At 40.2% G+C, this 21290-nt stretch overlaps 1 protein-coding gene across 4 annotated transcripts in view; it reads right to left on the bottom strand.

Annotated features, from left to right (window-relative positions):
• The window catches only part of INO80 (INO80 complex ATPase subunit), a 67316-nt gene that overhangs the window by 29933 nt on the left and 16093 nt on the right, over window positions 1–21290 (bottom strand). For all 4 annotated transcript variants that reach the window (XM_055813414.1, XM_027778505.2, XM_027778506.2 and 1 more), the window contains exons 9-24: window positions 19733–19936; window positions 18243–18438; window positions 18004–18071; window positions 17473–17682; window positions 16839–16919; window positions 15540–15635; window positions 13211–13270; window positions 12445–12587; window positions 11306–11390; window positions 10675–10792; window positions 9635–9720; window positions 8445–8612; window positions 7869–8002; window positions 7004–7071; window positions 5476–5569; window positions 4158–4335 (exon numbers count right to left, since the gene is read on the bottom strand). In XM_055813414.1, coding sequence (XP_055669389.1) covers window positions 4158–4335; window positions 5476–5569; window positions 7004–7071; window positions 7869–8002; window positions 8445–8612; window positions 9635–9720; window positions 10675–10792; window positions 11306–11390; window positions 12445–12587; window positions 13211–13270; window positions 15540–15635; window positions 16839–16919; window positions 17473–17682; window positions 18004–18071; window positions 18243–18438; window positions 19733–19936 — 1989 coding nt within the window. The remainder of the gene's footprint in view (window positions 1–4157; window positions 4336–5475; window positions 5570–7003; window positions 7072–7868; window positions 8003–8444; window positions 8613–9634; window positions 9721–10674; window positions 10793–11305; window positions 11391–12444; window positions 12588–13210; window positions 13271–15539; window positions 15636–16838; window positions 16920–17472; window positions 17683–18003; window positions 18072–18242; window positions 18439–19732; window positions 19937–21290) is intronic.

Below are 21290 nucleotides of genomic sequence, written 5' to 3'. Positions count from 1 at the left end.
TTCACTGGGCGAGATGCAGGTGGCTAGCATGTATGATTTGGAACCTGCTGACAAGGGAGAAAAGTAGTCTTACTGTGCACACATGCTAGCACCACCTACAAAACACAACCAGTCCATCCCAGCATGTAAGGGCGTCTTTCAGCTGCTACCAGTGTGACTTGTGGTCTGGAGCAGGCAAAAATACAGTTCATACTCTGTGACCAAACATCTGCTCTTCTATATAGAAGGTGAGCGCAGAAAGAGCTGACAACAGCCTTCCATGGACACTCAGCAGGGCTAAACAGCACAGGTCAAAGCTTGGGCCACCCTGATAACATGAAGTGATCCCAAAACCAGGCTCTTATTCAGCTGGCAATTCTTCACCACCAGTAACGCTGGCTTAAGCAACCACTGCTTCACATGTTCGCTCCTGTGCCCACAGAGCCCCTTCTTGTTGGCCTAGCTGTCTGTGCTCATTAAGACGCTGATCAAGATGAAAGCAACCCCTTGCCCCACCATTCCAAGTCAGTTCTGTGATCTGTCTCACCACCTGGTAAAACAGGCCGTGTGCTGAACCAGCAGAGTGGGGAATGCAAGGCTGGACTCCGTGTCTGCCAGCAACGGCTGGGAATGCGAGCTTACTGCTCGGGGGGGCCAGGCGTGGTGGCCACAACCCCCCCGTGCCGCCTCTACAAAGGAGCTGTCCCGTCCCACGACCTGTGGCTGTGCCGCTGGTGCTAGTTCCACCACCCGTCCCTCCCCTCCAGAAGCCTATTGAACCAAAGGGCAAAGTCAACGGCCATCAAAATGGAAAGTTCTGTGCAGCTGGCTCAGCCGGCAGTGACCGTGCAAGGCGGCAGCAGCAGAGGCAGGACGCAGCGCTGGGAGCAAAGGAGGGACAGCAGGAGCCAGAGCGACCTCCCTCCCAGCCAGAGCAGGAGGCCAAACTGACCCAGGGCTCAGCCTGAGCTCGGAGCCCCTCTCCTGCCCGCCCCGGCCCACGCAGGCGCTGCGGCTGGTGTTACGGAGAGCAGTCGGCCCCGCACGCAGTCGCCAGGCTTTCCAGCGTGCCTTACGACAGCAGGCACTCGCTGGCTGCGGCCACGGCCATCAGAGGGTTTGGTAGCTTTATTTCCTGGAAAATGAGAATGCAAGAAATGGATAGAGAGGAAGCTAATAAACTGTAATTCCAAACCTATGCAAGATTGTTATTTAATTCTCTTTTGGAAAGCAATATCCAAGAGCCATCAAAGATGGCCCAGTTAAAACCCAGGAAGAAACACAAAGGAAGCCTTCCAAGAAGATATCCAAAATAAGAGAAAAATATTATTTTTGTTACACACAGTATTAGCTACAGGTCTCGTACACGGGCATTAATCTGGTTTTCATGGCCATGCTTCCTGTGTACAAATTACAAGCAGGTCACAAACATCCCTCTCTGAATTCCCTGACATACGCAGCCATTAAGTATTGATGAACAGAGCAGACACCAGATATAACGGGGACAGCGGAAACCTGCTTCCTGTCAGCCACACACATGGAAAAGAGCAGGTAAAGTTACAGAACTGAACACAGCCACAGCTCTGAAATGGATCCATATACCTTAGTACAGCAAAGCCAGTAACTGAAGAGGGGGACTGTTAAAAAATAAGAAGGTACATATTTACTACAACCACACAATCCAAAGTGTTGAAAGAGGCTTCCCTATATTGCGAACAGAGCTGCATATAAACATGGGTGATTGCCACCAGCATCTAAAGCTCATTAACACACCTGATTTTTTTTAGAAGAACGAAAATTAGGAAAGCAAAGAAGAGAAGGGTTCATTCTCAACAGATCTGATTTTATATTAATTTAAATCAATGTATACAAATTAATACGTTGTGGAGGTGCTGAGTAAGGGGAATGAAGAGACCTTGCACTGCAAGGGATTTCTGTGTTCACATGAAGAAACTCACACCATCTTTAGACAGAAGTTACCTCAATTTCAGAAAGATCCATTAAAAATAAATGTGGTTTTTTGTCTACTGACTTACTTTCATAGTTTGTCTCTTCTATCGGAAATGCTGATCTAAGCAGTTAAGAAAAGCCAGATTTATACCATTTCCTTTTTCCTCTGTTTCTCCCCCTCCTCGCTCCCTACGTGTCACTATCTTATGAAGCCCTGGGGGAAGCCTCAGGGAATTTTACATTGAAAAAGTTTCTCAAATTTGGGCGAGGATAAAAAAGTTAGTTCATTTTCACTCACAATGACCCATGCAGCTAAAAGACAGGCACGTAAAGGGCAGTTTGTTTTTCTACTTCCCCTTCGGTTTTGCACCTTTTTTAAAAGGCATTCTAGACAGGGAAGCTGTGCAAACAAAATCCTGCAAACAGCTTATTTTAAAGTCATTCAAGTGGTATTTTGTCTGACATGCAGGTTAGAAAACAGTTCTAAAGAGCCTGTCATAACTGTAGGGCTGAACTTCCTTTAGATTTACTGGGGTTATCACAAACGCACTGTATTGCACACACTGATGAACTCTGCTCCTCAGCTGGCTGTTTTCTGTGTAAAAGGCACTTTTACAGCTACACCAGTCACTAGCTATGCAGTCACAGCACCAGCACCCCTGAGACACAAGTAATGACTTCCTCAAAGAACAGAAATTATTTGGAGAAACTCAGTTACACATTTAAGTCTTGCCAGGCTGTGGTACAGGTGGGTCTGTAGCCTATCCAAATGCTCCACGTTTCAATGTTAATATTAAAATCTACATGTGCATATCCCACATCTTGTATTTAGTATCTATAATGTTAACTCACCTTCTGTTCTTCAAGAAAAGTTAATTACTTTCCTTTTAATATTTACATGCACTAACCCAAAGGCTATGTAAGGACCTAGATTGTCTTCGTAAAAATGTGTGCACTTACGGAAGGCACCATTCAACTTCTGACACCACCTTCTATCCTTTACTGTTAGGCTGCAACATTTAGGTCACCACACAAGTTTTCTTTAACTATACTAGTGAGAGGACAGAGCTACAGTGTAATTTCAGAGACAAGCATTGCACCGTCACTAATCAAACAGCTGAATGTAATCTCAAAAAAAGTAACTGAAAGCAAATCCATGTAACAGACATTTTATCAAGCCAGGCATGGGACCATGGAATATTTAAACACCAGCACAGCCAGAGTTAACTGGCATATGCACTCAGTTGGCTTGCTCTTTGTTTGATAACTAGGAGGACTCGTTTTGTTGGCTTTGCTGTTAACGCTGCAAAACATGACACCAAGTCCAAGGTTGGTTTCCTACTGCTTATGCGTCTTCAATTTCAACTTCCTCTACACGCTATTCAGTTGAATTCTGGCTATCTCCTTTCCCCTTCCAGACTCAAGAGCAGAAGCAATATTCCCTAGAGAAAGTTGGCACGATCTCACTGTTTCAGAAAAGATTTTTTAACTGCATATCTGCTAACTGCCCTAGATGCTTTCCTGACTCTATCTAGCACTTTTGTGAACTTACTTCCCAGTGAAACGAATCAATGGAGCTGTAATCTAACTCAGGAAATCAACAGCAATTTAGTCATAAAAAGACAAAACCTTCACACACATCCCAGGCAAAAGATTATAGAGAAAATGACCTTGCATTACACAGTAAGGTGAACACATCTGGAGTCTACCAGACAGCGGCAGAAGCAAATTTCAGAGTAGAAAGACACCATTAACAATGCTTGTCCACCAACTCTGAAATACTGCTAGGCTGAAGTCTCTGCTTTCCCCAGCTGCTGCAGCGATGTACTGAATTTGAGAAGAGTGTTAGAGACAGTCAGAAGACAAGCACCTTGCATCTAGAAAAACACTACTAAACTCTTAAGCTTACATGTAGAATCCATCCCTGACAAATCATCAATCCAGTTCTGCTCCTCCAGTATCTAGTTCTGTTGTCCTGGCAATATTTGTAAGGCTTCTAATTCAACTCATGTACTTTTTATAGCAAGTTTTGAAATGTATGGAAGACAGTAGCTAAACTAGTTTTCTGTTCAGCACTCTTGAGCTTTATTACCTATATCCAATAAAGCAGATAATAGTGATCCTAATAGAAGCTTTTCCCCTTCTGTTTTATAAGGATAGAAATGCTTTCATAGTTTCTGACTCACGAGGATTTGCAACTGTCTTCACATCACAGAAATTTTGCTTACCTGCAGCAAAGTGCAGCTGTGCAAGTTAGGGAAAGACAGCGGGAAATTTACATCAAGCAAGAAATCCCTGTTCCTCAGAAAACGTGACCCCTGCTGTTTCTCCCCTTCAGCCTCCATCCAGAAGCGCATGTGATGGAGCCTGTAGGATGCTTTCAGAGACAGGAAGAGCGCTAACCATCTGAAAGAGAACACAGTAGACACATTTAGTTCACTGCTTTGTGAAAGAAAGGCTTGAATATATTTACAACATAACTATTTGAAACAAACAGGGTTTTTCTCAGAGTTTCAGCCTTACAGTCTCCTGACAAAGGAAATCAGTATTGCTGGACATCTTCCAATTATATTATGCTTATTTTGATTTTTTCTAAGGTGGCTTAACTGAATCTAAGTGATTAAATTAGAATACAGTTTGAAGCACTTCGTTTAAAAGGGTCAACCCTGAATTAGCCGCTACTACTTAAAATCGCATTCTGACTTCTCTGTAAATTGCTCCATATATAAATTATTCGTAACAAACTGTATAATGAATGCAGAATTTATCATAAAGATCAGACAGATCAAGAGAAATCTGTCTGATGTTACTGGAACACAGACAAGAAACAGAAGTCCAAAATAACCACAACAATAGAAGAATATTACACTTACAAAGCCCTAAGCAAAACACCTTTATTCTTGCTAATAAAGACTTGCTTTTAATTGCAGATGTCTTATAGTGACTATCTAACTTCAGTCAGAGTACTGTCCACTGCAGAGTACACTAGAACTTAAACAGATCATCTCCCTTTCCAAGATAATACAGGTCACAATGCTAAAAATCCTTAATCCCAAGTCTACGCCTTGAAATTCCATTTCGTATTAAGAAGTAGGACATGTGGAAGCAGAAAGTATGGCTTGGAGCCGAAGAACAACTACCACAACACAAGTTTATTCTGCGTGTGTTTAAACATGCCCAAGTGCAATTGGTAAGCACTGGAAGGCCACTTCACTGCAAAGTCTGGATTTTGCGCTTGATAACGCCAGCAACCTACAGCGTCATCCTAAGCAAACTCTTCTGTTGCCCTTTGACCATCTTCTTTATTTACTATGCTAAATCTTTGTTACAGAGGGCTTCTCCTTTTGAGAGGCATAAAAATTGCCTTGCACAAATGCCCTATAGCTGGAGGAATACTCTAGAAGCTGCTATAATATTAGATAATGACAGACAAATAGAAGTATTAGGAGGCATGGAAAATGCAGGTTTATGGAGAGATGCTCCTAACATCACCTGTATGTCTCCTACAATTGCTAAAAAGTGAAAAAAACCCAAAGTTGTCCTCACCTGGCTAAATGTCCCTGATTCATGAGGTTTGCCATTTCCGCTGGAGAGACATCAATAAACCGGAGAAAAGAAAAACAGCTTTCTTCATTGATGCCTATGTCACAGAAAATACTGAAGTTAAGCCAACACATTTCACAGACACAGCTGAAAACAATGAACTTTATTAATTGGAGACACATCCTCTGACATATGGCAAATCTAGGTGAAAAAAGAGGAGATCCTAATTTAACCTAGATCTTGTAGAAATACTGAAAATTTAGTCTGAATCACTGTTGCCTGACTCCAAGTTCCAGTTTCTTTTCCAGTCTTGGCAAAAGAAGGGCACTTATTGAGAAACACGTCCTAGGCCAGACACCACACAACCAGTAAGGACATCGATTTCACTTACTAAGAATCAACAGGCAGCATGCATGCTCGCGACTCCCCACCCCTACCGGCCAGATGGCTGACCCAAACACGCTGCTGCTCACCCAGCTAGCCAAATGCGTTGAAAGGGGGTGGGGGAATGCAAGCATGGGGATAAGGATGCAACATATACAGTGAGGATGATGGATACACTGCGCTGAAGCATGGGGAGCGGGAGAGGTATGTTCCTCTGTTAATGAAGAAGGCCTTTCAGGCCCACCCATGCGCACCGCATATCCCCAGTACCATTCATATCTCTTTATTTTTTAACTTCTACACAAAAATTGTATTCTCAAAATTATTTTCCTTCAACAGCACACCAAAAAAGGTCCCCAAGAAAAAGCCAATAACGAATGCCAAAACAAACAGAAACCAGAATAATCAGCAAGACACAGGGAAGTTAGAGTTACAGACAAGTGCAGACTACAGTAGCTGCACCTGGTTGTCCCCACTTGAAAAGGGGTTTGGACAGCTGAATGCGTCCGTGCTAGCAGATTTCAGCACAGTAACACAGCCAGTACCTGTCTTGCTTTTTCTCCCGAACTTTTTCCCATCCCACCGGCTTAGCAATCCAATTAGCACTTTTTTTTTTTTTGGGGGGGGGGGGGGGGCAGATCTATAATAAATTTTATTTGTCAATATAAGCAGCTTTTGTGGGTTTTTTGCTCATAGATTAGATGTTGGGTCACTTGCATCTCATCCACTTCTTACTTGAAAGACAAGTTGGCAGTTCAACATATAATACAGAATGTACTGACACAAATCCAAGATTTCTCTGAATTGAATCCGTGAAAAATTGACATTAGACTAAAAAGGCAGCATTAATCCCTTGAAGCAAGTTAAAACAAGACAGAAGGAATGGAACTAGAGACTGCAGTAGCATTAAGTGGTAACTAACAAGTTGTCATAGTTTATTTTTCTTCCAGCTGCTTCCATCCTTTCCTCACTGAGCAAATGAAATATATGTAGAAGTACAAATGCTAACAAAATTCTGACAAGTTCCAATCAGATTATCTCAGAGGACCAATTGATCTGGCCTCTCAGTCCTTCCCCTGAATAAGACTTATTACAACATTACATGCAAGCGTGCAACCCAACCTGCCACACAGAACTGTAAACCTACCCTTCCTATGGAAGAGAGACTGCTGGATGTGGTCTGGTGCAAATGGCGAAAGTAAAACCCGTAACCACCTGAAAATGAAAGCAATAGAACCAAACAGTATCACTGAGAAGGTGTTAACACATACAATGTTCAATCACACAATCAGCAGAAGATGCAGAGTAATTTCCATGCTTCACTGCAAATATTTCAGCACTCTGAATATCTGGAATTGCATGGCAGTAAGAGAAAAGCATCACCAGTCCATGTGCACTACTGTTAATTTGACACCGAGCCATGCCATCACTCTGGTGCATTTTACACTGTACAACAATTAGTCTCATCTTCAAACGTGGCTTCCTCATCTCTGCCACGAGCATTTCTCATAACTGAATGCAGACAAAACTGATCAAGAATTTCCACAGTCAGTGAAAACAGCAAACTGCACTCAAGCAGCTTCTGTTCATCCAAGGTAAGCATTACAAGCTGTCAAGGCACCAATACACCATGTCACAACAGACAGATACCGATAGCTTCCTTAAGCATGAAAACTCACTGAAGGGAAACCAGAGGTTTTTGGTTTTTTGGCCTTTTTTTTTTGGTAAGAATTCTTTTAAAGCATAATTTATTACACATCATCAGCAACAACTCTAAATTCTTTTTCCTGACTTTCTTATTCACACGGATATTTGATGATCAGGATTCCACCAAGAAAGAGCATCAGATATCAGATGCTTAACAGCCGAATGAACAAAAGTAAAGTAGGAATGCATCACTTGGCCAATGTCATGTAAGTACATCAAGTAAGGGAGTTAATTAGCACTTACAAAGGTAAAGTAAGTCTAGCAATAATATTAAGTATGTTAAGCCGGAGAGGAAATGGACTTGCCTGTCCCGTGAGTGGTTAAAGACCCTGATCTGTCCATGACAGTAGATGAACTTTGAAATCCGGTATGGCTTTAGGGAGATGTGAAATGGAGACCAAGTTTCTTGTCGCTCAAACAGCTCTGGGTGATTGCACACCTATAAGAAAGAGAGCATGTCAAACACCGGGAAGAATTAATCTAGTCCGACGCAGCACTTATCCCTCAAATTAACTACAACTATTGATCACTGAAACTTCAGTATTTATTAGTAGTGCAAAGCTATTTTAGTATATCTACTCAAATTGGAATACAGCATCAGATGTTTTCCTATTCACATAACCGCTGTTGCCTTTTCTTCCCAAGTGAATGATTTCCTTCAATAACCAATCTGGAACCAAACCAGTTAGCAGATCCATGCACCACTTGGCTAAAGCTCCTCTATCCCAACATCATTGCATCAGAAACACAACAGGACTGCATGCAACTTTGCTTGCCTGTGTCAGAAATTTTTTTATATGGTGCTTTCTACAAGCTGTATTTTAGTTCTGTGCTAATGAATGAATACACTTTGAAAAAAATATTATTTAAAATAGCCTTACCTTCCTGAACTGCATGACTAGATTCATGAGACTACTAGTGGTGGTCTGTGCTTGCTGAGTAGTGCCCATTGAGGACTGCAGGAGGTCATCAATGGAGATTTTGTTTTTCAGAGCTTGGTACAACAGCTTCTGTCGACTTGTCTGCTGGCAGTACATTAGAATTTCAATCTGCAAAACAGCAAGGAAGATTTAGCCTTTTCTATCTCTGAAACGGAGGATGACCACACCAGTATACACAAAGCAGAGAAATGTATCTTAAGGAAAACTTAACTTTCTCACAAAAAAAACCCCAAACACCAAAACAACAACAAAAAAAAAAGCAGTTGCATTCCTGTCTGTATTTCAGGATCCAATCCGGGAAGGACCTTAACAAATAGGTGTGTTTTGGAAGGCTTAGGTAATGCTATAGGACACAGACCTTTAAAAGTACATAAGCACAACTAAGTAAACAGATTCTTAAGAAGCTCTGAAAACATCCCATCTGCAGCTGATCAGCTTAAAATCTGACCTTAATTCTACTACCCTACTGGTAAAATCTTATCTACCCATTCAGAGCCATTTTAAACAGGTGTCAGGAGCCCATGATAAGGAGAGGTACATCACACAACAGTGTCTGTGGGGAAGTTCCAGTTCTGAAATTAATAAGCACATCAGAATGAAATAAATATCTCTTAGCCAGTGGTCTCAAAACCTGGGGACATGCTGACAAGATCATCCAGTATTGCTAACATCCACATGAAATCAAGAGACAAGACTAACAAGAGAGAAGGGTATGATGCTGCCGCTATGCGTTCCTTGCTCTGTACAAGCAAGCAAGACGAATCTCAAATCCATGCCAAATCCCTCACCAAGGCAACTGGAGATGTTTATCACACAATCATTGCTGTATCGATCTCCTTCACTTCAATTAGCGATATTTCTGTCAGCTTAATCAGGCTGAAAGATTTTTTATTTGTAACTGTTAAGAAAATGTTTTCCTTAGGCAAGTTTATTAATTAGGGGTTCTTCAGTTACATTCACATCTAATGAGATTGCTGGGATATGGTGCCAGAAATTGAAGGTCCGTGAAAGGTTTACAATCAAATGTCAGGTATGCAGACTGACAAATGAGTTTGCAAAAACCAGATTAGAGGACAGAGCTCTGACAATAAAAGTTGAAATACTCATTCCAGATAAACACTTTTTCTCACCTTATCTGACAGCTCATTTTCCACATCCTTCTTGATTCTTCTCAACATGAAAGGCTTCAGGATCATGTGCAAGCGGGATAGCTGGTCTGAAACACAGGAAATGGGGAAGAAGGAACAATTATTTCACCAAAGAAGAAACTATAAGGTGTCTTCTACAAATTAAGTCTCTTACTGCTCAGCCATTTCCCCTCACCACAGCTCTTGCAGCACAAAGTTGATATTTCTCCGTTCATTTTTCTTTTTTTAAACGAGTGCAATGCTACACCGTTTAATTACGAATCTAAAGATCTGCTTTGAAGAATGAACTTCTAAGGCATTTTATGTGTTCTATACTCCCCTGGGCTGAACAGTACAGGCTTTAATTTATCACTCATTATTAGTGAAGAAGAAAGTTTCAGATGAGACACTGCTAATTCACTAAGACATCATAACAGTTTGAGGTCTTGCCCCCCCCGAATTATAGCATTACAAGAGCAGGACAACTGCATTCTTCATGATAACCTGTAAAAAATTAAGTTCTGGGTATTTGAGCTCTTAAGGCCTTTACTTTTGTGACCGTGTTCCAACTGTGTGGTGTTCTACTGTGGTTACAAATCAGCCATTTTACCTAGCTAGATTTTTCTCCATAACTATCCCTAAAATCTACCATGAAGATATTTTTTTAGAAGAAATTTTAAGCTTTCCTTCTGGAGTTCAAAAGGTGTTTAGCACTTTGTGTCATCATTTTTATGTCTACAGCCTGTAACACACTCAGGAGATCTTCAAGATGATGTGCTCTGTAGAAACTTACAAATATTTAAAATATTCCTGTGTTTGGGAAGGAGGACTTCAGACAAGTAGAAAATCAACGTTTTTACTACAAGTTTTTCTATTCATTACAGTCAGAAACACATATTTTTACATGAACAATCCATAAGGTTCCAATCCCATTATGCACCCTCTGCTTTAGGTGGCATTTCTCACACACATCCCAAAAAAAAGAGAAACAGGGTAACAGATTTTTTAATATAAAAACTACTGTAGTTACACACTGCACTCACTCTCATCAATGGCAGATTTGTTTTCTGCGTGGCTCTCTATGTCCTTGGAAAACCACTCATTGAACTCTTCATGGGAATCAAACAGTGTTGGCATGATGAAATGCAGCAGGGCCCAAAGCTAAAAGGAGGAGAAAAGAGCAGATCAGCAGAAGTCACCCTACTATGGACAAGGTAATTGGGGATCCCATACCCTTGCAGCTCTTCGTAAGCAAAATCACTTTACTAGATCACAAGACACAGCAAAATTAAACAAAAACACAGCTGCATCCTCTTCCCCCACTCCCCCTCAACAAATGCCAAATATACCAACATGACAGACACCATCAGAAGGCAGTGAGAAACACAACACAACAATTTTGGCCAACAGAAGGAAAAGCCACAAGAAGCGGATTTCATCCTGTAATCTAGGCATTACTAAGCATCCGGTACCTTCAGTTTTATCTTTATTTGGACGTGTGGCACATTTCCAAATTTTCCCCTCCCAGAGCTTATCCCAAATCTGTTTGCCAGTGTTTTGCTACAATTATGATCCCACAAACACACAAATACAATAGGTTTCTCAACTGTTCGTATATATTCGGTATATATCCTTGTTATAAAGAAAAGTCCATTTTTAAGAGCTCCCAGATACCTCAGCCATTGTGTTCTGGATTGGGGTCCCAGTCAACAACAATCTGTTCCGACACTGGAACTGTAGCAGAATCTTCCAACGAACACTGATGAATAAAATAAAGAAAAAAACAACATTAAAACTGCTTTTTGAAGAAGGATATAAGACAAAGTCGCTGGCTGGAGTTAAACCACAATATCTTAAGACAATTGCTTCCAGTGACCTTCACAAATGATTTTTGGAGGTCACCGGGTAAAACTATCACAGCCACTCCACAGCCTTTCACAAAGTACAAAGAAATGTGCATAATTTATTTTTCTAAGTATCTTTTAACTCATTTTTAATACAAATGCACGGACACTAATAACATCTCATAATCAGAACAATTAAGTTCCCAAAAGAAACAGTGGTTATGAATCAGAATGTCACCTGCTTTTCAGCCTTTACACCACCAGGTGTGTGTGCTGCCGTGGCAGAGTGCTGAGGTACACAGCACAGTCTTCTTAGAGGGGCAGTTTCCAAAGAACGCAGAAGAGACAGACCTGGGTCGGAATGAGTCTGCATCTAAAGCAGTCTTCAGCTGACCGAGTACAGTGGCAACCCGGACAAAGGTTATGGGAAAGCAATTACAGAAGTAAAGACGGATGAATCCATTACTTGAAAACAAACAGAAAACCTTCTGGCACAGAGTCTTATGACAAAAAGTGGGCTTTGCTGCAGCCAGCAGTATTCACAGGGTTCTGCACAGTGCCACTGAAGGAGGAATCAAAATAATGCACTTAATGGAGCCAATATAAGCAATATATGGTGAAGACTACAGACTGTTCACTAGGCAGAATTCTGTGAGCAGTCAGGAAAGAAGGTGAAGAGCATTCCACACTGTTTTGTTTGACTGCCCTGTACTCCACCTGTGTTTCTGCTCCACAATTACTTTTTACTTACATTTTACACGCTTGGAGAAGGAAAATTTAAATGTAAAAAGCTAGTAGATCAATCCAGCGTCAGAGTGTTATACAGATGCTTAACTAGGTTAGGCACTTAAAGGGTCTTCTGCATATCAATTTTAACTGCTATCCATTTTTGTAATCTTGATGTTTTCTCAATATTCCTTCAAGAAGCTGATACAGAGGGAAGATTTACGTTTCCAGTTAATGTATTACCTGGAGCTGCTCTTGAGCGCTTGCGCTTCATCCAGAACCATATACTGCCACTTCACTCGCTGGAAATACTTGACATCCTGTACTACTAGCTGGTAACTGGTAATCACCACGTGGAAAGGAGCATCCTGAGTATACAGCGTCTTCTATAACCACAAAACAAAGAAACAAATGTCCACATAATGTAAATACGTTGTGAAGAGTTCACCTGTGTATACTGTAATTTCAGACTTCCATTTCATAATCTTTTCTCATTATTACTGCATTTTTCCTCAGCTGACTTTTTAAATCAATTACAGCATGGTTAGTCAACTGGTGGATCTGGACTTCAGCCCATTAGTCCCTGAACAATTTCAGATGCTTCTTAATGTGCCAGACAACACCGAGGCATTGAACCCTACAAAATGCTGTTTTTAAATCAGGAGCAACCTGACAGGCCTGCAGGGATGCTAGGTTTGGGCATCCTGAGTTAGGTTACTCAAATACAATTAACAGTCCTTGACGACACTGAAACTTCCTGCTTTATTTACAGAGCTCTAGTTTCTTCAGCTGAACTCCATACTGCCCTGAACTGCCCTGTCCTGTATTGTCTCTCCAGCACAAGAGAAGGCTTCTACCTCATTATGCTAATGAAAATGCTACTACATGGATGAAGACACAGAACTCTGCATCCACACATCATTTAGCTTGGTGGCATGTAGCAGCAGTTTCTGGTTTGCTCTGCATAGACAACAAAGACTGTCTAAGCACACGGGCATGCCAGTATTACCTGACTCCAGAACTTCCTGATCACCTTTCTGTCATGGGGATTTCCCCAGTAAGGTAGCACCTGTAACAGTACAAAAGTAGAAATACATTATTTTCAAATAAAGATACACCAGCTTTAGAATTTTATACTACGTATTCTACAAAAGGGGAGACAGACCTCCTTCTCCAAAACAACAAAAACGGAAATTACCTTTCTTAACTCAGAGAAAAATCAGAAAGCATTTAAAAATGCTTAGAAACAGAGCATTCCAGGCAAAGGTATCAAGCAACTTATGACTTCTACGAAGACCAGACCAAACTATGCTGAGGATCTCAAAATGCCCAGTAGCGCGTTACACCTTCTAGACAGGTTCTTCTAAAAATAAAAAATGATACTTTGCTTTTGGCAGAAAGAGGCCTGCCCTCTACTGCTACAGTTAACCCTAGAGGACTAGTGGGCTCATTCTCCTGTTTAATATTCCCATTGTCTCCTTGGTTTTGTATTTCAGAACTGTACCCAGAAATCTGAGATGAGTTAAAACATCTGGTCTGGATATAGTTAACCTAAGAACTTTAAAAAGTAAGCACTACTGCCAGAGAAATCTGTTAATCCATTTATAGCTCAGAATTTCATGGGTCCTGTTACTGAGATCTTTGCATGCGCGGAGACCAGAGTTGCTGGTTAATGATGGCGCACTGCCATCTCCCGTCTGGCTGGCGGAAGGTTGTGAAAGGGCTCGGACATCTCCACCCTGCAGCTGACAAGCTCTGAATTTCAAAGTGCCCATAGCTGAATATTACTCCAACTGTTCTGAAAAAAGGATGTTAGTAAAAAACTAGACTACCAAGAAAGTGCATTTTTGCACTGTGTTTTTGCAATGTTTTCTGTATTTAATTCACAAGGAGAAAACATGAACAATTGCTCACCTATTCTATGCAACAAACTGATTCAAGGAAATGAGAAAGTAAGTAGGTAGAATGGCCAACTGCTCTAATGTTTTCTACTCCAAGGTTTTTAATCAGGATCCCTATTATTTTGGGCTATGCAAATATATAAGTGCATTATTTTTAGGGTTTTCTTTTAAAGTAACTCCTCACTAACTTAAGCATTTATAATTTTTTCATCAGTTTTAAAGTCTCAGTAATCCCAATTTATCTCAAAATATAAGTCACACAAATCATCCAGTACTGAACCACATTCCAGCGCTTCTCTTCTTACAAATACCTCAAACTATATACCACCGTAACCAACACATGGTCTCATCAGGGATCTGCGAACAAGCTATTTGCTAAAAGGTAAGCCTTTTAATACTGCCTACCCCAGATCAAGAAATCAAATATTACTTATATCAATATTTTAAGTCTTTTCCTCCACCTTATTAAGTAGCCAAGAAATTCAAACAATTAGACTGGATGTTACTGGTATACTGGTTACTTATAACTAAGTGTCTTTTACTGTTCTCTGTAAAGAAGAAAATCAGATGCTAAAAAAAATTATCTAGACCTCTTCATGTCAAAGATTACTACATTAACTCCTCAAATATTTAATCCATTATTCTTTGCAGATGTAACTGCAAGCTTCTGACACTTTTGTCTATCTTTAATCCTAAAATTTCACCACTGTTCCAGCAGCATACGTTCTTTTCAAATCTTTCTTTGCAACACTCCCTGTTTTCCACTGGGGAATAGGCAATCAGCTTGTTTTTCAGTAACAAATTGTTCCTTGCTTTCTATCTTACTATGTTTTCATGGTCACAACATACCTGAAGAACTTCATTTATTTTAATCTTTTGTGTTCTTATCTATTTGTGACTCACTTCCCTCCTCATAGGTTGTATGCCTATGGTTCTTCTTTTTTTCTGTAGTAACAACTGCATTCTGTCTCCCTCTAGCCTGTTTAGAGTTCAGTTTTGTTAAATGACCTTTATCTTACTCAAATTGATATGAATGTCTGAAAATACTGCTCTAACCCTAAATACAGTATATTGTACTGTATTTATACATTTACATATACATATACAAAATACTGAAATATTATTCTTGCATCTGCTGTCAGTCCCACACATTAGAACTGAACATCCACTCCCTGCTCTGCTTCAATTCCTCACCGAGGTGTCTTTAAGTTGATGCAAAATTAAAACCATGTGGTTCAAGAACGAACATTAAGCCCTAGATAACTGAATGCTCCAGAAAAAACAGGATGATGGGGAAAAGAATATAAATCATGATCAAGCCCATTACAGTTTCAAATTCCAAGGTAATCAGGCACCCAGATGCGGTGAAGAACTCAGGAGAACAAAACAATTTGCTTTTGAGAAAACAGGAAGAACTTTCTTGCACATGCTTATTACCTTAAACTTAGGTACAAATCTGGCAAACTCCTGGTGCCAGTTGTTAAGAGTAGAGGCAGGTGAAATTATTAAAAAAGGTCCCCAGATGTTCTCTCTCTGGAATACACACATTAAAAAAAAAAAACAAAAACAAAAAACCAAAGACATCCACAAATTAATTGAGGGGAAGGGATACAGAGACAGTTGATACAACTTTACAACTACTAAAAGACAGTGGCTACATAAGAGAGGGAACTATACACAACGTAGCAAAACTTCCTCCCAGCACAGCAGATGACACAGAATCAAACAGAGCAGGTCTAATGTTTCACTAAGACTTATTTCATAACTGCAAAGTTATTCCCAGAACAATCTCGTTTGTTTCTGGGAGTTGCCACCTTCACATTACTAACAGCCCGTCACTTTGGTGAGGAAAAGAACTTGAGGTGGCACTGGAAAGCTTTGCTCCATCATATCACATTGGAACGCCCTCTGGCGAGGAAGAAAGTTGATCCATTACTGCATTAGTAGTTACAAGCTGGCCTGCATAAGGGAGAGCCAGAAAAAGCCCTGTGCAGGCTTCCAAAAATCTGAAGTGGCAGTGCAGCAGGGAGAAAAGCCTGTCTGTTATCCCCTCCATACAGGTGAGCACACCAGCCTTTAGCTCTGCACACCCTTCCAGTATTGTGGCTGACAGTGCCAGTGAACTGGTATCGAGAAGAACATAAACAAATGCAATCACTGTCATTTGGTCACTACTGCAGCTAATCCTGCTCTCGGTATCACTTGGTTGGTATCTCCTATTTAAGGCAAGTGACTGGATGCCAATCAGACTTTTTTTTTTTTTTCAGATAGATATTTATTTTTGCATAAAGAAGTAGGCTCCTGTTGCTTTTCCTGTTGTGTTTGTCTGCCCTGGCACAGAAGAATCACTATGGTTCTTAAAAAAAATAAAATAAAATGCACCACTGAAATCTGGAAATCCATGTTGATTGCCATGAAGCTCAGAATTTGGTCTTCATTTCTACATGTCTCTGAGTTGTAAAACTCATTGAGCCATGAAGCGTACAACTTGTTGCCTCATGAGGCTTTCAAATTCAGTGGAAAAGACTGAATAAATGAAAATTCTATTTTTATTTATATATATACACACACACCCCCTCACATGCATTTCAAAGGCTCTGCTTTAAAGCAAAGGGTAATATGCCTTTTAAGACATTCAAGCTTTATGATCCAGAATTAATTTCTAATGTGAAAAGTATGCATCTTCTACCAAGCATACTGACGAGGAATAAGCTTTAATTCCTGTATTTGACTTACCTCAGCCAGATGTGCAAGGAGAGCAATACTTTGTACTGTTTTACCCAGACCCATTTCATCTGCCAGGATTCCATTGATGCCCTGCAAAAGATCCATAAATGAACACCTTCACCTCACCACTTTTTAATCCATACAGGACTAGCAGAGCAGTTGCCACTGAATTTAGGGGGAGCAGCCCCACTGTGACACCTCTGAAACACCTTATTGTGTCTTACGTCTTCTACTAAGAGTTCAATTACCTCAACTGCACTTTCATTCCTCAGTCTGTTTTTTCCCTCCACCTGTCTGCACTTTGCAATCCCCCTGTGACAGGGTACGCACACAAGGACAAGGCTGCCTGCCTGCAGTTTACCAGCTGACCCAAGCCTGAAACAGTGCGCAGCTCTCTCAGTGCATAATCTAAGTCATAAATAGTTGTATAAAAATTCACATAAAGAACCTTTAACTTAATGCCCCATTGAAAGTTGTAAGTCACATAATCAGTGTTCATGATTTAACATAACATTTTCCTTTCTTGTACAGACATTACAGATTGAGTATAACCTGTCTATTTGTAAAACGGATTTTTTTGACCAATTTTAGTGACTTGAACAACCCTAGAAGTTTTAAGAATTTCCAAGATGTACTAAGATACCTGCTCATATAGGTTGGCCAGCCAATTCATGCCTTTCAGTTGATAACCCTTCAGTTTTCCATTAAAAATGGTAGGCTGTGGAATATCTTCTCCCGCTCGGATAGATGGATTTGCTAAACTGTAGCTCTCTCCAAAGCCAGTACCAGACTTGTTAGCAGCCCGTAAAGCAGCTGCCCGACTCTCCTTTGCATCTTCATCAAATGATCGGGTCTAAACAGGAAGATGAAACTATGCATAAGATGATGAACAACTTGACAAGAAACTGTACGGTAAAGGGCTTTACATTTCACATTAAGGTATAGGATTTCTGCCAGAGACTAAAAGAAAACAAGCCTGTTCCTATAGTCCAAATCTTTATATCCTAGTTTTCTACCTGTTTAGCACAGGAAGTGCCAACAGAATTAAATCCAAATCTGGCACCTGGAATTAAACAAACCTATTTCACTGAACTGCTATGAAAGATACCAGTTCTGTGTCCTCTACTGATTACTCTGCTTTCTCAACTACTTCATGGTTCAAAAAAATACATACCCGGGCCTGATGAATCTGGTAAGCATCCTCAGCATTCTTCAGAGCTTGGGCCTTGTAATAGTTACTGTCTGAAAACAACATCTCCATGTTAGAGCTCCGCAGCAGTAACTACAGTAATTATAGCAGTGCTTCTTACACAGAAGGATTTTGTGCTTGAGACTGTAAGTTTGCACGATAATGTGCGGAGTACAGTATATTTCAGAAGAGTGAATGGGAAGCACTGTCGATTAATCACTTACCATAATCTTCTTGGGTGATGTTGACCACTACTCCTCCGCCAATATCAATCTGCCTTTGGGTAGAGCTGTCTTCCAGTTTGCGTAGGATTTCCTCCTGTATTCCATCATGTCCAATATCTCGTTTACGACTCATAAAATGGGCATATAATTCAGTTTGCGTGATCAGGAAGTTAAGTTTTCGTTGCTGTCTCTTAGCCTAAGAGAAGAGCATTTACAAAGAACAGATGAACGGGGAAAAAATACAGACAAAAGTTTAATGTTTAAAACATCATTAAACAGAAATTTTTTACTCTAACAATATATCAACAACTGATCTATCTGGATTATGTTACGCACATCGCTGTGACATCAAAATGCTAGTATACTAGTTGACACAGTAACACTGACCACCACCACAAACATCTGTACTAAAATATAAAATTGTTGCAAATGAAAAGTTCTTTTAAGTGCAGTAATCATGGCAAAGAACACCATAATCTAATGAAAGAAAGTTTGAATTTTTCAGTGTAAACAAAACTTTTAAAGACTGACAAAAATAAACAGTATTTTAGTGGTATACAGTAATAGAACTGAACAGTTAAAAAAATGCTCTTGTGACAACCTAACTTCAACATTCTGTTATTGATTAATAAAAAGAATTATGGTAGAATATGTGAAATACATCACGAGGTAATACAGTTGAGATATTATCATTGTTCAGTGTTGAGCAAGACATTGCAGAAACTGTTCATTCTTAGGTTCTGGTTAAAAAATGCTATAGCTAGAAGATGTCAATGAATCTAAGTCAGCTGAAACCTTCACAAAATGCTTATGAATTTGCAAGAATGAGAGGAACACAATAAATAAAAGCATACTTTAAGCACAAAACTAAACATAAGGTATTCTAAAGACTCAACCTTAGCTCACCACCGCACATGTAAGGTAACAACCACAAATCCACTACAGAGCTTTGGCAAGGAAGCTTTTTCTTACATTCAGCCCCTCTTGCTCCATAATGGAGTCCATGAAGCTGTCACTTGGCCAACAAAAGAGCAATCACAGAAAAAGTTCTGTGCCCCATATAAAAATGACAGTATCAGTTTACAGCAGGGGAAAAAGAAGGAAGGAAAAAAAAAAAAAGACAGTTCAATGTGAATGAAAAGGTGGCTTGCCTTCTGGACCCAGAGTGATATACAAACCATCACAAAAGGCTGGCCCTTACCTGCACTGAGATAGGTATGTCTGACACACACTCTGCTTCTCTAATCCCTTCACTCACTTGTAAAGAATGCACGCAACTTGAAGGCCTTTTTTTTTTTTTTAAATCACCTCTAGCTAACATTAGAAGAATCATATAAAGAATTTTAAGATAGCAGAAGAAATAGGTGGGATATTGCTGACACAGAACAAATAACTGAATTTCATGGCTTGGATTTAGAAACTCGAGTTATCTGGTCACTTCTGTGCTTCCTCAACAGGTTAGTTATCAGCAATCTGTGGTTCTGCTGTACCTCTCTCATCTCCTCATCCAGCTTGCGTTGCTCCAGAGCCTCTTTCTCAGCTCGTTTGCGATGTTCTTTTTCCACCTTTTCATACTTTTTCCAATAGAGAAGCATCTCCTTGGTAAGACGACGTGCCCGTGGTAGCGTTTCCTTACAGTTTTTCTGGGCCTGGAGAGCAGCTCGACGTACCTCCCTCATGCACTGATGGGCAAGCTAGAGAGAAGTAAGATTTTGGAAACAGTGGTAAAGGGGGCAGATTAAAAAAAAACAAAACAAAACAAAACAGCAACAAACAACATCAAATTTAATTATAACCAAGTCTGATCCTTCAGAAGAGAAAAAACTGTGATACTTTACTCAGCAGTAATGCTTCTGAAATGGCATGAGAGAACATAAACTTCCAAAAACCTCCTAAGATGGTGAAGACAAAACCTGAAGACAGTTCCAGCGTGGCACGGCACTGAAAGGACTGATCTGGTGGGTAGGCTCCTGAAAGGGACTCAGCAGATTCAAGTTCAAGGCCTGCCTGCAACTCCGACTCACCTATTCCAGGCCCTTTCCTGGGGTTCTTTTCTCACTATTTTAATAAGGCTGCTGCAATAGCAGTCTTGGTGGAACACAGTCCCATTTACGTTAATACACTGAGAAGTGGGAGAGCATCCTACCGTTTTCCTACCATGTCATGAAGCAGCATAATACAATATATTTTTTCATTCTAGGATAAATAAATTAATGCCGTTGACATAATGATCAAAATTGCTGGGTTTGTTGGTTTTGACAGCGGTTTTTTCCTCTGCTAAAATCTGCACATCAACAATTCTAACACACAGGTTTCAAATGATCAAACGAAACAAAGAAAAAAAAAAGTGGAATTTCAAACCCTGTAAGTCAGCTGCATCACTTACTTGCTAAAATGCAGTTTGTGATCCCTACAAGTACAATAATCACAGGCCATCGGCCCAGACATCACAAAGCAATCCAGTCGGCTAGCTAAGGAGGACCATAGGAGAGAACCTACCTACAGCAAAGCTTCTTAGGCATATACGCATGCAGGTCCTGTTTTCTGCATCCTTTAAACAGAAAATACTCCCTTTTCTTGAGAACATATATACAGAATAGAAAATTTTCGACATCTTCTTGTCTCGGGTGATTCCCAGCCATATATTTGACTACCTTTTCATTAGCCATACAAATGAATTAGACACTTGAGTGTAACACTTGAAAAATGCTCAGAAAGCCATTACCAAGTGTTCTTAAATAACTCCTTCTAGGTGGAAACAATGACGTTTCTCAGAGAAGACTCTGATACGTTCCTTTTGCAATCACTTAAGCAAAAAATTGTTCTATTTTTAATCTCAGCTCCTATATATTTATGTAAATTAACAGATTTAATATTCCAAGAGCCCCTTTGATTTAAACAAGAATGCTTAAACCATCAAGTTCTAGCTAGCAGATAGACAGGCAGTTCAAAAGCCAAAGTGTACTGAAGTCATTAATTTACTATCAAAGACCAGTAAATTAAAAATGTACCAACTAAATCTTAAAAAAGCCAAAAAGATCTCATGGA

The sequence above is a fragment of the Falco peregrinus genome, chromosome 1 (genome assembly GCF_023634155.1).
Source record: "Falco peregrinus isolate bFalPer1 chromosome 1, bFalPer1.pri, whole genome shotgun sequence".
NCBI classification, from domain to species: domain Eukaryota; kingdom Metazoa; phylum Chordata; class Aves; order Falconiformes; family Falconidae; genus Falco; species Falco peregrinus.
The sequence above is the reverse complement of the archived record's forward strand: the minus strand, read 5'-3'. Positions and strand labels throughout refer to the sequence as shown.